The sequence below is a fragment of the Schistocerca americana genome, chromosome 2 (assembly GCF_021461395.2).
Source record: "Schistocerca americana isolate TAMUIC-IGC-003095 chromosome 2, iqSchAmer2.1, whole genome shotgun sequence".
In the NCBI taxonomy this organism is placed as follows: domain Eukaryota; kingdom Metazoa; phylum Arthropoda; class Insecta; order Orthoptera; family Acrididae; genus Schistocerca; species Schistocerca americana.
The window spans coordinates 687,782,488-687,799,466 of record NC_060120.1 but is presented as its reverse complement, the minus strand read 5'-3'; the positions used below and the strand labels follow the sequence as shown (position 1 = coordinate 687,799,466).

The 16,979-nt window shown below is 38.6% G+C and overlaps 1 protein-coding gene across 2 annotated transcripts in view; it reads left to right on the top strand.

The window, feature by feature from the left end:
* LOC124592734 (ATP-dependent RNA helicase DHX33) overlaps nt 1-16,979 on the top strand; it is a 140,231-nt gene that overhangs the window by 24,855 nt on the left and 98,397 nt on the right. For both annotated transcript variants that reach the window (XM_047131865.1, XM_047131866.1), the window contains one exon: nt 14,897-15,029. In XM_047131865.1, coding sequence (XP_046987821.1) covers nt 14,897-15,029 — 133 coding nt within the window. The remainder of the gene's footprint in view (nt 1-14,896; nt 15,030-16,979) is intronic.

The following is a 16,979-nucleotide window of genomic DNA, read 5'->3' as shown; positions in this document are numbered from 1 at the left end:
CTCTGAAGAGACTTGTCTAGGCAGATGAAAACTCTCATGCCATGAATGTCCAGGGATTCCAACATAGATTTGATATCAATGTGTGGGCGGGTATTCTGTATAGTCATGTGATTGGACGATACATGCTTCCACCTAAGCTCACAGGTCCCATCTACTTGACATTCCTGCAACAAGTACTTGGTGTGTTGTTGAATTGTGCTTCATTGAATGTCCATCATGGCATGTGGTTTCAGTATGACAGTGTATCTGCTCTGCATGTTCAGGAACATTTGGACGAATGATTCGGACACAGATGGATAGCCCAACGTGGTCTGAAGACATGGCCTCCACAGTCACCAGGTTTGACTCCATTGGACTTTTTCCTCTGGGGTCAAATGAAGAGTTTGGTTTATGAGACTCCTATAGAGACAAGAAGATCTGGTACCACGAGTTGTGGTCACTGCAGGACAGATTACAGAGACACCAAGTGTGATAGAGCAGGCACAACATTATTCATAGCTACAGTGTGTGCACTGAACTTGGTGGCCGCCTCATCAAACCTTACTTGTAGTGGATCAGAATGCTAATCCTCCTTTGAAAATGGCAAAAACGGTCTAAGTTTAACTGCAAACAACAGTGTTTGTGAAAGCACATAAAGTTTCCTTTTTGTTTCTTTTGTTATTAATGAGTGGAATTGTAAAACAAGTGACGTACTGGGTCACGCCTAATAAATTACTAGTAATATTGGTTACATTACCGACATGTTCTCAAATGGTAGTATCATGGAAACTATATTTCCGGACTTGGGTTCCAATTCAAAATATTATCTACTCAGTCCTCCGACAACTCCTAGAAGTGTGTAAGGAGAATTTTAGAGCTCCCTGTATAAGGCCATCACAACAGCAGTTTTGACAGTCAGTTGCTTCTGATGGAGATGGAGGTTATCATTGAAAGCTCAAGGCTTTACCCTGAATTGACACGGCAATAGGTCCAAGAATTTTTTACACAACAGTGCTGTCTTGAAAGACTTTTTTCTCTTAACCTACATTGCTCTTGGTATGCTGTTGTGAAAAGGCATTTGTGCTCTTGACAACACCAGCTATGTAAGTAAACTATTTCCTACTAAAGATGAGGGTGTGAACCATCAAAACGCATAGTAGAAAATAAAATAAGTTACTGACAGGGAAAACTGTTTGATTTGGATGTATCAACATTGTGAATGAAATATCAGTCTTTGCTGCATTAAATGACATTGATGCGGAACAGAGGGAAGATCCAGTACTGTTGAAAACCACAGAAGCCCTGAAGGGTGAGGAGCCGACCAAAGAGGAATTCCAATTAATTAGTGAAGCGTTGTATACAAGGAACTATGATCCAGTGGGACCAGAACCCAGGTTTGGAGAGACTTATTGTACAAGATTAGAAGGAAAGGCTTATTCCTTCAAGTCCATTTTGCTTTTGTATCCCCTCTACATATTCCTTCCATCTTTCAGCTTTCCCTTCTTTGCTTGGTACTGGACGCCCATCTGAGCTTGAGGTTATCTTTTCTCCAAAGGCAACTTTAATTTTCCTGTAGAATTTTCCTGTATCTATCTGTCCCACAGTTCCCCTTTTAAACCTCTCTTTCTCAACTCGTCCAGTAAATCTCCCTTGACCCAGGACACTGGGCGACTTTTTCTCATTTCAGCCCCTGTGGTTTTATGAAGTTCCAGTAGGTGGTGGCGCTATACTTAACCTTCAAAATGCTGTCTGTGATGGAGGTACGCTTCAAACAGAGACCTGTTATTGAGTTTCTTTTGGCAGAAAGCCAAAGCATCATGAATATTCATAGTGGCTTGCTGAATGTCTATGGAGATCTAGCAGTGAACAAAAGCATGGTGAGTCATTGGGCGAGGTGTCTGTGTCATCGTCACAACAGGGTCACACAACAATGTCTGATCTCACACATGCCAGCCGGTCACACACAGCTGTGATTCCTATAATGTTGGAATTTGTGGACACTATCTTTCAAGGTGATCGAAAAATCACAATCAAACACCTTGCTGCACTTCAAGACGTCTCTGTTGGTAGTTGTGACACACTTGTCCACCAGTTGGAGCACTCAAAAGTGTGTACCTGCTGGGTTCCTTGCTGCCTAACAGAAGACTCTGAAGAGCAATGAAGGACCATCTGTGTGAATTGCTTGCATGTTAAGAGGCTGATCGCGACAATTTTTTGTCTAGCATTGTCACATGTGATGAAACGTGGGTTCATCACTTGGAACCAGAAACAAAACAGCAATCCATGAAGTTGTGCCACACAACCTCTCCTCCAAAGAAAACATTCAAAGCTGCACCCTCAGCCAATAAACCCTAGGTGACAGTCATCTGAGACTCTAAAGGGGTTATTCTGTTTGATGTCCTCCCTCATGGTACAGCAATCAACTTGTGTTCGTCACCACATTAATGCAAACAAATTTCTCCTTCTCCTCCACGACAATGCAAGACCTCACACAAGTCTACACACCCTAGAGGAGCTTGCAAAACTTCATTGGACTTTTCTTCCTCATCCATCCTGCAGCCTAGATCTTGCACTTTCCAGCTTTCATCTGTTTGGCCCAGTGTAGGATGTGCTCCATGAGAAGCAGTACAGGGATGATGGGCATGTTACTGATGCAGCACGACGTTGGCTCCAAAGTCGACCAGCAGAGTGGAACCATGCAGGCATACAGGTCATCCAGTAAGGTGGCGTAAGGTGATCACAAAGAATAGAGATTATGTTGAAGAATAGGGTTTTGTAGCCAAAAGAGTGGGGCAACATATTGTGTTTTGGAATCCTGAAAAAAACCAACCTGTTTTTGAAAAAAATGTGTTCATTACGTATTGAACACCTCTCACATTATATTTTCAAAAATTGATTATTTTCATTGATATTTTTCTGTATTCTTGTTTTTGTGTAGATTGAGAAAGAGTCTTTTTACCTCTCCAGTGCATTCCAGCTTTATTCAGTTTTCCAAACAGTATTTTCCTGTCTGCTGTATCAAAAACCTCTCCCGTAAGTCAGTGGATGAGACATGTTTTCCTGTTCATCTCAGTTCTTTCTGAGATCATTCATAATGCCAGTATAGCTTCTTTGACTCCTTTTCCTATCCTAAATCCTAACTGGACTTCGATTCACACTGTTTAATTTTAGCTTTTAGTCTTTAGTTAGCAATATGAAGTCAAGTTTTGAAGCACGATTTATGAAAGCCAAGGTTCTATAATTCTACAGAACATGCTTCTACAGAACATGCTTCACCAGACATGGACTTCACTTGAATTGTAAAAGAAAGTGCAAATTAGGAAAACTGACAAGTGAACTAATTAAAAGTAAGTCCCAAAAGACAGTCAGAGAACTAGGGTGGTATGAACCTTGTGTGAGATCAACAACAGCAGCCCCTTCAACAGAGGACAACAGTAGTGCACCAGCTAGAACTGCGGATACAGCCACATCAACAGCCACGAGGAATGATAGAGGTGCCACTTGCTTATCTACCAGCAGTAAGAATGTGAGTAGCTGCAGTGAAGATTTTTTATGGACTATCATCCCCCAGCCAGTGCCACAAAAACTGTAAATGTAGAAGCATCTACTTCTTTGCCTATCCTTCTCAAAAACAGAACTTTAATTATGCACCTGAATGTACCATCAATCAAAAACAAAATAGATGAAATTGATGTGTTCCTAAGTTCAAACCCATGTCATGTTTTCTGTGTAAATGAACACTGGCTCACACCAGCTGAAATTGCTCTGTATACCCCAGAAGGATTTGAATTAGCAAGCTCATATTGTAGAACCAAAAGGAGTCATGGAGGAGTCGCTATTTTTATAAAGAGAAACTCTAACATTGAATTTGTAGCACAAAAAGTCGATCATTTTTGCAAAGAGCAACTTTTTGAAATTGCTGCATTATTGCTTCCCAAACTTAAATTAGTGATCATCTCTATTTATCGCACTCCAAGCTCTGATATTCATCAGTTTATTGACCAAATGGATACTTTAAATAAGTACCTGCTGGTAAAATACAGACACCACAAGATACCATACATTGGTGACATTAATATAGACATACGACTAAAAACACCAACTGTCACCCACTTTCAAAACATGTTAAGGTCTAACAACTTGTACTGTAGGAATAACAAGCCAACCAGATTAGATGCCTGCCTAGATAACATAATCTCCAATTTGACAAAAGACGAGTGTCAGTACGGAGTGATAAATCCAGTTCTATCTGACCATGACAGTCTATGGCTAATGGTCAACTGTGAAAACTATCCTACTCAGCAACCTGAACACATTAAGAGAATCAGATTATCATATTCTGACAACATTACAAAGTTAAGGCAAAAATTATCAGAAGTTGAGTGGGACAGAGTATATAATTGTAGTAACAACGATAATGCTTTTAACTTATTCATGAACATACTAACAAGCTTAGTTCAAAACTGTTGCCCACAAATAATCAAAAAGATGAAAATAGATGGTGCACCAAATAGAAAAAAGAAGCACAACTGGTTCACTCCTGAACTGCATGACCTGAGAAACACACTTATTGCCCTACATAAAATGGCTAAAACTGGTAACCTAGAGTCGAAGCAGAGGTATAAAGAAGCCAGGAAGAATTATAGAACTGAAATACAGACAGGAAAGCAGAGAGCCAATGATGCTTTCATTGAAAACTCCAGCAACAAATGCAAAGCAGCCTGGCAGGTAATAAACAAAATAGCAGGGAAGCATAAAAACAGACAAGAAATTCCAATAGCGCCAGAAAAATTAAATGAATTTTTTGTTAACAGTACTAAGTTCAAAGCTACTGCTACCTCTGCACCAGATGATGCAACTTCTGAAAGTTTTACCTACAACATTCCTGACCTAAATAACTTATCCTTTAAATGGAAACAGGTGACCTGCCAAACTGTATACAAAGTCGTCACAAACCTACATGGCTCATACAGTGAAGATCTCTATGGCATCTCCAACACCATCTTGAAACAAATAATTGACATATTTGTTGCCCCTCTTACCTTTCTGATCAATAGTACTTTTACAGCTGGAAAATTTCCTGAGGTCCTGAAGGCTACTATTGTTATCCCAATCTATAAAAAAGGAGAAAAAAACAAACCTGAAAGTTACCGTCCAATATCCCTCATACCTATATTATCCAAGATAATAGAATGCTGCATTAAAACACAACTTTGCAACTACTTTGCTGAACAAAATCTTTTTTCCTCCTCGCTCTTTGGTTTTAGGCCAGGATTGTCTACAATAAATGCAGTAGAAACTCTTGTGACAGACATACTTGATGGCTTCGAGAACAGTTCCATCACTTGTGCTGTACTACTAGATCTGAGTAAAGCATTTGATACTGTATCCCATGAAATACTAATAAATAAACTAGGGTGCTATTGTGTCAAAAATAACGAACTGGCATTAATCAGATCATACCTGACAAACAGAACTCAGGTAGTTATAGTAAATAGCCAGCAATCAAATGCCCTGCCAGTTGTAAGAGGCATGCCACAAGGCTCAGTGCTTGGACCTTTTCTCTTCCTGGTATACATGAATGACTTGCCTACTTTCATGCTTCTCAAGTCAATAATATATGCTGACGACACAACCCTGATTACCTCAGATAACAAATTGTAGGAAGTGAAGAAACAAACAAAAGTAATGCTTGAAAAGTCTGCCATATGGCTCCACAGTAACAAGCTGATACTCAACAGTAGCAAGACGGAAACTATGTATTTCTTCTTGCACAATCTACAGGAAAAATTAAATGAGTCTGACTCCGTAAGACTTCTAGGAATCCACCTGGACCCGAAATTAACATGGAACACCCACACGGAACTGTTATGTACCAGACTATCTAGAGTAGTCTTTTGTTAAGGAAACTAAAAACATTAGTTAGCAGAAAACAACTTTTATCTTCTTATTATGCCTTCTTTGAATCTCACTTACAGTACGGAATAAAATTATGGGGCAACTCAACTGGTGCTCGGACAGTGTTCATGTGGCAGAAGAAAGCAATTAGGGCAATTACAGGTATTAAAAAGCCAAGAATCATGTCGAAAGCACTTTAAGGAACTTAACATCTCAACATTGCCTTCTCATATATATATATAGACTTTACTAGGCTACCTAAGGTCCAAAGTAGCTTTAAGCAAACAGGATTAACATTATATAACAAGTTACCACAATCACTGAAAGACCTACAAGGTGATGCCTTCAAGAAGCAGCTGCACAAATTGTTAGCTGATAAGTGTATCTATGATGTAAAGGAATTAGAATGTAGTAGAGAGTGAGAGTAACTATGATGTAAAGGAATTGGAATGTAGTAAAGAGTAACTATGATGTTAAGGAATTGGAATGTAGTAGAGAGTAACTATGATGTTAAGGAATTATAATGTAGAGAATAACTCTTTATCCTCATGTAATGTAATCTGAATGTACGTAGTTTCCCAATTTTAGATTCACTATCAAATGTAATGTCAAAACTGTCTATTTCAACAAATGTTGGGTAATGACAAGTAATAAATAAATATAATGTGAACAATCATTGGCATTTCCTTTCTTAAGTATGATATTAATTTTCCTTTTTTTTAATTCCATCGATAGTGTTCCATCCTCAAAACACTCACAAGCATAAATTTTTACAAATTTTTTTTTTTTTTTTTTTTTTTTTTTTTTTTTTTTTTTTTTTTTTTTTTTTTTACCTCTAACATTCTTTAATAACTCAGCATCTGTTCCAGTTGCTTTGTTGCTCTTCGATTTTATGATTTTATGAGGCATTGTTGAGTTCTGAAGTAATAATTGATGGTCCTATGAATTCATTTTCCACTTTCCCCATTATGCTTATGTAATTTGAATCATCTCCATCATGTCTTCTTCAATATATTCTTTCCAGTAATCCATATTTTTTCAGGTACAAATTGAGTGTTACCTTTTTTCTTTAACTATGTTGGTATGAGTTCTACATTTAAACTGTAATGACCTAATTTTTGAATACATCTTACATGCATTTACTTAGTCCATTTATCTTTTTTGTGTGTAGCACATAGTTATTGTTTCATTTTTCTGCCATCATTATCAGATCACACCTCCATGTCCCAAGTGCTAGTGACAAGCCTCTTCCAACTTTTTCTATACTTGTACTGCCCTTCCACAAGTACCATACCCCAAAGAAGAACACTTTCAGCAATGTTTTCTTAACTGTGCTGATCCATCTTGTCCTTGGCTGTCCAGCATCTCTTTTTTTCCCCATTAGAGCCATTTCAAGGAATTTCTTGTGTATCCTGGTTTCATCCATCCATTTCACATATCATACTATCTTAATCTAGATTGCCAGAGTTTTTCCAGTTCACTGAGCTTTACATGTGTATCCATTTTGTTCCTTTCTTTCCTTATCTTTTCCTTTTTTGTTTGACTCAACGTAGATCTGACAAACGTCTTTCTGCAGTTTGCAGTTGGTTATTCTGTCTTCTTTACCAGAGCACAGGTCTTCAGTGTGTAGACCAAAGAACAAAAAGTAGATACTGAAGATCGTTAGTTTTGCGTGGTGTGGTTTGTGGTTGTCCCAAATGAAGCAACGTATTTGTAAAACTGAGCAGCCTTAGAAGTACAGCTTAGAACTTCCAAGTTATATTTTTATAGTCTTATCACAAATATGGAAAATGTTGCACATTCTCCAGGGATCTACCACTCAGCTATTGTAACTCAAGCTGTCTTCTTTGGAAATGATTGCTCCATATCAAGTTTTTCTTAGACTTCATTTGTATCTCCTCAGATAACATCATTGGTGAAAATCATTGACTTCAATACAGGTCTGTATTGCTCTTTTATTCATTTCATGATGTCACCCACCACAATGATGCAGAGCACTGGAGACAAGACTCTTCCCTGCTAGATTTCACATTGTGTCTCAGACTATTCATTCTCTTTCTCCTCAGTTACAGCTGACACATCGTCTGTAGTGCATCTTCACTTTCTCAGTCAGTGCAGTGGTACATTTCTTTTACTCTGGGCTTTCCCAAGTCTTGGGTCTTGGTACATTGTCATTATATTTTACTTTGTCTAGGAAGGCTAGTGTAATGCTTTTAGCCTTTTGCAGATATTTTTCAAGTGTTCTATCACCTTTATTTAAAAAAAATAATGGTATAATTACACCTTTGATCCAATCATCAGCGAAAATGTTCTCTCTCCAGATTGTGTGTAATACTCTGTAAAGGCAAATGATTCCGTATGTTCTTGCTGTGTAGATCATATCTCCATTTGTTGTACTCTGCTTACCAACCAACTTAGTGGTGGTTCTTTTTTGTCACTTTTGTTCTTCTCATAACACCCAGTTTGCATTCCATTATCATTCAGGTTGTTGTCTCCATTCAAGAGTTTGTTAAAGTAATCCAGCATTACTGACTGAATATCTCTCATGTTTCTGACTAGACCCCCATCTGTCTCAAAACCACGGATGAATAACTAAATTTTATTTGGTTTCTACCTCTTTGTTTGACTAGAATATAATGTACTTTGTATCTATGACTATGTCCTGATTATATACCTACCTCTGTCAGGAACTTTGAACCAGGCATTTGTTAGAACTATTTCATACTGTCCACAGAATTCTAATAACCTTTCAGTTCTAGTATTCATGTTTTCCAGTCCAAATTTGCCAGTGCATTTTGAATTGTAGTGGCTGACCACACAGGCATTTAAGTCTGCCATTATCATAACTTTGTTGTTTTTATTTCTTACTCTTAGCAGTCCTCATATTGGATCATACATATCTGCGATTTCTTCGTCTTCATCATTTATTGTCACGAAGTAAACTTTTATTATGCATTGGTCTACTGGAGAAGGTACTAGCTTCACCGTCACTAACTTGATTGTTAACATGGTAGATTTTCATCGCATTGTTTTCTCATTGATCCCTAGAGCAGTTGCCACAGCACTTCATCCTAGTTTTGCTTTACAAGCAAAAACTCTTTAATCATATGGTATAAAATCTCCCATGCCATCCCAACTATTCTCTGATACACCTAGCATGTCTACTTCTAGTGTCCCACGCTTTCTTATGCACGCCAAGACAAAATAATAACACACCACAAGGAATTATCAGAATGGCAAGGAAATGTGATTTACATGTACATACAAACAAATGATTACAATTTCATAAAAACTGGATGATTTACACCAGAGAAATAGCTTCACAAGTCATTAACACATTGGTCCATATATGGCCCTTATGCAAGCAGTTATTCGGCTTGGCATTGATTGATAGAGTTATTGAATGTCCTAAGGGATATGGTGCCAAATTCTGCCCAATTGGTGCATTAGATTGTCAAAATCCTGAGCTGGTTGGAGGCCCCTGATCACAGTATTCAAAACATTCTCAATTGAGGAGAGATATGGCAACCTGTGCTGGCTGAAATAGGGGTTGGCAAGCACAAAGATAAGCAGTATAAACTCTCACCGTGTGTGGGCAGGCATTATCTTGCTGAAACGTATCCCCAAGATAGCTTGCCATGAAGGGCAACAGAAGAGGTGCAGAATATCGTCAACATACTGCTGTACTGTAAGAGAGCCATGGATGACAACCAAAGGGGTCCTGCTGTGAAAAGAAATGGCAATCCACACCATCACTGCTAGTTGTCGGGCTGAATGGCAGGTGACAGTTTCGTATCACACCACTGTCCAGTGCACCTCTAGACATTTCTTCAGCCTGGAATCTAATTGACTGGAGTAAACTTGTCTTTAGCTATAAGTCTTGCTTCGAACTGAGTTCCAGCGACCAGTGAAGACATGTCTGGAAATGCCACAGACACTGGAGCGTACCAACCTCACTGTCACCAGTTGTACAGCCCAGCAACCAGGAGTGGTGGTAAGAGGTGCCATTTCAGTCAGTAGCAAGGCCCCTTTGGTTATTACCTGCCGCGCCCTTACAGCACACCAGTAAGTTGACGATATTCTACAGTCCATTTTGTTGCCCTTCAGGGAAAGCCGTCCTGGGCTTACATTTCAGTAAGATAATGCTCACCCACACACGGTGAGTTTCTTCTGCTTGTTGTTATGCTTGCCAAACCCTACCTCAGCCATCAAGTTCACCGTACCTCTCCGCAATTGAGAATGTTTTGATCATCACAATCAGGGCCCTCCATTGAGCTCTGGATTTTGACGATGTATTGTACCAGTTGGAGAGAATTCGGCACAATATCCCTCAGGAGGACATCCAGCATATCTGTTAATCAATGCCAAGCCAAATAACTGCTTGCATAAGGGCCAGGGGTGGACAAATGCATTAGTAATTTGCTCAATTTGTGCAGTTCTTTCTCTTGACTGGATCATCCAGTTTTTTGAAATTGTAATCATTTGTTTATCTGTACATGTACACCACATCTACTGATTTCCTTCCCATTTGGATAATTCCTTTGTGGTGTATCATTCCTACTGCTTTAGAGGGCATTTCCTGATTCACCTACAAAATCTAAGCTAGCATAATTCATGATTTATTTTTTAATTCTTCTAGCTTTTCAACTTTATATTGAGTTCTTGTTTTTCTTGTTGTAGTTTTAAATTTTCTATTACTTTTAGTATTGCGAGGATGTCACTGAATGACAACCTTGCTTTGTCCTCTTTCCCTATCAGATACTGGACTGTGATTCCCTTCTTTCTGTCTGTTCTGGCTGGATATCCTTAAGGATCTTTACTGGGGTAGTTTCTCCTTGCCGTTGAGTCCTCTGCCTTCAGGGTCAGGTTCTCAAATCCAGGGCAAGAGACCGCCCTAACTTCCTCGTGGAGTTCTGATAAACAGTGTCTGGTTAGTACGGCCAAGCACAGATAGTGAATGATAGAATATACAAAATGAAAGTCCATTTCCTATTTAGTTCAGCTCTTTCTGATTCAGGTACAGAAGTGCTGTTATTGAAAGACTCAATCACTGGCATGTGTTTATTAAACACACCAAAAAAATGAAAGTACAATTCAGAAGCCAAAGTTCTGCTCTGATAAACATTGTCCAGTTATGAAACTTCCTGGCAGATTAAAACTGTGTGCCAGACCGAGAGTCGTACTCGGGATTTTTGCCTTTCGCGGGCAAGTGCTCTACCAACTGAGCTACCCAAGCACGACCCACGCCCCGTCCTCACAGCTTTAATTTCGGTAGTACCTCATCTCCTGCCTTCCAAACTTCACAGAAGCTCTCCTGCGAACCTTGCAGAACTAGCACTCCTGGAAGAAAGGATATTGCAGAGACATGGCTTAGCCACAGCCTGGGGGATGTTTCTAGAATTCTAGTGTCCAGTTAGTACAACCAAGTGTAGATAGTGAAAGATAGAATATACAAAAATACATGTCCAGAATTTGGATTGTGTTCGTAATTCTCGATTGTTGGCATAGCTAACAGCGTAGCACAGCAAAATGAGATGAACTGGCTGTAGCAGCCTGCAAGCACGTTTAAATAGGGCTGCACATAGTGTTTATACGTGCTCAAGCATGATGGTGGCCGAAGACAAGACTTGCTTCCAGGTTGTGATGGTCTGCTCTGTATCGGGCATCTCAAAGTCAGCCTACCTGGTCAGCTGGCAAGTCTTCCCTGCATGCTGTGGCTATTGTTGCTGTTGTTGTTGCTCTTAATGTCTTTGGGTGGATAGGCCAAGGTAATTGTATCAGTACACAGTGCTGCCACTTCTAGGAGTGTGCTGCTTTTCATATCCAGCTATGGCATGAAGTGGCAGTCACTGCAAATACCAAAGTGTCTCTTAACAAAATTCTGTTTCCTACATTTTCGGTACAAAATAGATGCTATTTGGTAAGCTGTAATCAGATGCACAAGTGTCTTCATTCAGTTCAGTGGTGCCCAGTTGGTACAACGGCTAGAGTTTATCATGCTACATCTACATGGTTACTCTGCAATTCACACTTTTAAGTGCCAAGCAGAGGCTTCATCAAACCATTTTCATACTAATTCTCTACCATTCCACTCTCGAATGGCGTGTGGGAAAAAGGAACACCTAAATCTTTCTGTTTGAGCTCTGATTTCACTTATTTTATTATGATGATCATTTCTCCCTACATAGGTGGGTGTCAACAAAACATTTTCGCATTTGGAAGAGAAAGTTGGTGATTGAAATTTCGTAAATAGATCTCGCCGCAAAGAAAACCACCTTTGTTTCAGTGACTGCCACCCCAACTTGCGTCTCATATCAGTGACACTCTCACCCCTATTGCACAATAACATGAAACGAGCTGCCCTTCTTTGCACTTTTTCGATGTCCTCCATCAATCCTACCTGGTAAGGATCCCACACTGCGCAGCAATATTCCGGCAGTGGACGGACACGTGTAATGTAGGTGGTCTCTTTAGTGGGTTTGTCGCATCTTCTAAGTGTTCTGCCATCAAAGTGCAACCTTGTTTCGCCTTTCCCACAATATTATCTATGTGGTCTTTCCAATTTAAGTTGCTTATAAGTGTAATTCCTAGGTATTTAGTGGAATTGACAGCCCTTAGATTTGTACGATTATCGTATACCCAAAATTTATCAGATTTCTTTTAGTACCCATGTGGATGACCTTGCACTTTTCTTTGTTTAGTGCCAATTGCCACTTTTCGCACCATACAGAAATTCTCACTAGATCGTTTTGTAATTGAAGTTGATCGTCTGATGATTTTACTAGACGGTAAATTACAGCATCATCTGCAAACAATCTAAGGGGGCTGCTCAGATTATCACCTAGATCACTTATGTAAATCAGGAACAGCAGAGGGCCTAGTGTACTAGAGGTTGGAGAGTTTGATTCCTGGTGTAGTTGCAGCTCTTTCAGTTGCTAATCACTGACGGTCTGATATGTTACACAGTTTCTTAATAGTAATTCACTAATTACAGCAGGACATACAAAACATATGCAGTCGTTTGATACTAACTTAGAAATGAGAGTACAATTACTTTTATTATACCACCTTACTTTTGTACATACACCCTCTCTCTTACCATGCACTACGTACCTCCTTTCATTCCAGTAGATTATTATTTTTGCTTCTCTGTTCTTCATTCATACCCTATAACACTTAGAAAGAAATGAAGAAAGACAGACAGACAGATTCAGTCTATCTCTTTTTTTATATATCCCTGCTTTTCTTATCATCCACTGCTGAATTCATACTTCTCATCAGTAGTTCTTCTACAATCATGCAAATCACATAGCCACATTATGTAAGTGTATTGTTTCACACTGTTTGACCTTCTACATTTTAACCCAGTTTCCAGTATACCCTGCTACCATTAGTTCTACCAGTTAGTACCATCACGTTTAGTACTTTTGTACTTGTTACATTTCGTTGGTACATTATGTTACCATTAGGGCTAGCAACCCATTTCAAAGGTAATTACTAAACTCTGTTATTATTTTTGTCAACATCATCATTTAACAGTTGTAATTATATTTTTCAACATTCTGTCTGATAAGTACAGTGCTTTTATTATGTATTTCCATACATTAATATTATTATTATTAATATTTCGTATTGGCTCACTCATTTTCCACAATATTGATATAACAATAAGTTTAAACAACATGTTTTAGCAACAACACATGGACTGGAGTGATGAGTATTTTTTATCGCTATTTGTTGTCAGACTGATTCACCACACGGAAGTATGCATTTCTCACAAACCATTTGCCTCAACCACGTAAAATATTCCACTTCAAGTGTGGCAGAGGTTATGCTTGCAATGTAATAGTGCACCTGTACAACTTGGAACGTGTGATGATATTTAAGAAAAACTTCTTGGTAAATGGATCAGTCTTGGCAGTTGAGTTTAATGACTTCTGTATTTGCCTTACCTAAATCCCTGGATTTTTTCCTGTGTCAAAACTTGAGAAGGAGCACATTTATTCTAATTTGCCAAAGAATGTAGAATAATTTATACATGTGTCTTTGCTGCTCTTCTAAGTGTGGATGCTGCTATGTTGTGAAGAGGTCAGAGAAGCATGATCCAGCAAATCGTTTAATTTTCGGAGATGCAGGCAGTTAACTTTGAGCATTTGCTCTGAAGATAACATATGTTTTGTGAAAGATGTACTGTCACTAACAGTATATTTATACTGTTTTCAGGTTGCTAACGTAATATATCTGACCGTTCACACTGTACACGTAGCATGTGTATTTAACATTTCCACATTGATAAGATTTGCAGTTCTTCAGCTCTGTAGCAAGTAAATTTTGTTCAACTGACTAATACTCTTCATGAATGTTTGTGACATGTCTGACCAATTACTGATATTTTCACCTTGAAAAAAATAATGTAACTGTAGGACATGTATGGTTTAAAAATCAGTTTATACGACAGTATTATTGGGCAGAACAGAATCAGCAGCTAATAAAAATACACCTAGACCCAGAATCGATCTCTGCACCTTGGCTATTGTGATACAAGACTCTTCCCACTGGTCTCACTGGTCTGACTGGGCAACATTGTTACGCTGCATTGAATGAGATTAAAGTGTCACCAATCTGCCATTCCTTGATGTCCATTTTCTACTGAAAATATGCATGGGATGAAGTTTTGTTAGGGATATTTTTGTACTGCTAATAGAAAAGGAATCATGCTGTGAAGTTCATGTTCACTAATTTTGCATAGCTATTTGTGCACATCATATTTAGGCCAATAATTCCGATATCATTATAAAGTGATCTTTGGGCAAATAAATTAGTTTAGTGTGTGTGTATGAATGGGAAATGTATAATTATATTGCACACAGTTAATTTATAAAGAAAGAGAGATTAAAACCAATTCTTGAAGAGAATGTAATTCTTATAATGTTGTATCAGGTAAAAGCACTTAGGCCATGCCATAATGACTGTTTCAGATTGCCACCGTCCTTACTATGACCTTTCACTTCTATTTCAGAATACTGGAAGAGATTAAAAAACATTCCACATTGATTATTATTGGAGAGACAGGAAGTGGCAAGACAACTCAGATCCCACAATTTATCCATGAAGAGAGACTTGATAAAGAGGGAAGAATTGGTATTACTCAGGTACGTAATGACTGCTAAGAGTGTACGATATTCATTATTTGAAAACCAAAGAAACCTATGTGATTTAGATCTAGAAATAACAAACAGAAACATAACAGCTTTCATTACACCTTGGCCTTTTAGGAGGCTCTCTGCTTCTGTGCTATCAGTATTATATTAAAAAAGTTTTTGATTTTTGTATGTGTTTGAGAGGTGACATTTTAAGACATTGCTAATCACTGGTAATTTTCCTGTCAACTGCATATCTTCTCCCAATTCAGTGATGTCAAAATCCTGTAGTTCTTTTGTGTAAAAAGCAGCATGTTTAAAAATCGTTTTTATTATATTGTTTATGATCTAGTATAAAGTTCATCTGAAAGGGGTGATGTTTCGATCAGTGCCTCAAGCACCATCTTACACCCTGGTGTCAAATTGGAATCTCGTAGTGTATTGTAGCTAGCATTGGGTTACAATTAATTTGGTATCCTCCGTCTTTGTTTACAAGGTCATCATTTTCCTAATTTTAATGGCATCCGTTATTTTCTGGTCCAGATTCTACTGCACATGCACAGCAATTTGAACCATTCAAAAGTGACAGTATTTGTATTATTAAGCTGTGTACTGTGATCTCCAGTTCAGTTTTTGTCCAAGGCAAACTTTCCTGGTGTTTTCCGAGAAGTGCTGCAGGACATGGCATTGTGTCTATATGAAATACTACAGTTTGCATTTGCATTGAATGCTGTAGATGCCAATTGTGTGCAATCTCTCTAGATTCTTGGCCAGCTTAAGATAGTTTTGATTTTATATTTCTTCTGAACTCTTGTACTCTTGAATATACCTACAGTGAGAAGTTGCTTTAGAAGTAACAGTAGAAGTTACTTTGGTTTAAAATATTGTTTCTTAATTTGTGTTTCTCTTTAACCATTCCTTCGAAAGAACTCCACCATGTGTTGGGAGTTTTTCAAACAGAGTTTGTTGGCTACTTATGACTCACAGCCTAGTACCACCTTTATGTACATGATGATGACAAAGATGCTGATTTGATACTTCACCAGAAGACAAAGAGAATTCCCCCCATCACAACTTTGTGCCTTTCCATTGAGCTGGAAACATGAGGAATTTGTATTAGTTAAACTCACCAGGATTATCTCCAGTGGTGGCTGCTGTGTAAGGGCCCAAGAGCACGTGAACACCCTAACTTTCGACACCTTGCAGATTTATTGTTTATTTTTTCTTCGAATGCTGTCAATCGTAACATAGAAGCTGCAATCTGAAATATACAGCACTTAAAGCTACCACGCCAGTGCTTCTCTAGACTCTTTGAAACTTGGCATCAGGGTTGCAAGCACACCTTCAGTTGTGCACATTTTAAGGAGCTTTCACACATGTGCACCTCACATGACCTATCTGCCTTACAGGCCAAATACATACGGATTTGATAAACAATGTGCACGGTTGATGATATGCACAGCTAGTCCTTGCCTCTCAATTAGAAGTTTACGTCAGTACAACCAGGTGGTAGCAAACTTTAACCCCGTTTGCTCAGCATCAAACCTGCTAGATGGTAGCACGCTCCTCAGATATGCTAATTCATTCTGTAGTAAAATTAGATCGGACACCAGTATATGTTAAAGTTGTACTGACAGTAAACCTATTTTGTGTGTTCCTGAATGAGTTATAGTATATTAAGTTATGAAGTTTATGATACAGTAATCCATTTGAGGCGCTGACCAGGGAAACTCTCCATTGCAACCCTCTCAGATTTAGTGGTAGATGGTCCAGTTGATAGCCCTTCAAACACTGAACACTTATCAAGCATGAAATCAGGAAGAAGGTGTACTGAGCTGTGGGGGAAAAAAAGCAAAATAGAAAAAGCGAATGGTTGAAGCTTACAAAGTACAATATCGAACTTGCATGGACAACCATTGTGTCATGATTAAGTGGTCACGGTGTTAGACTGAAAAGCAGATG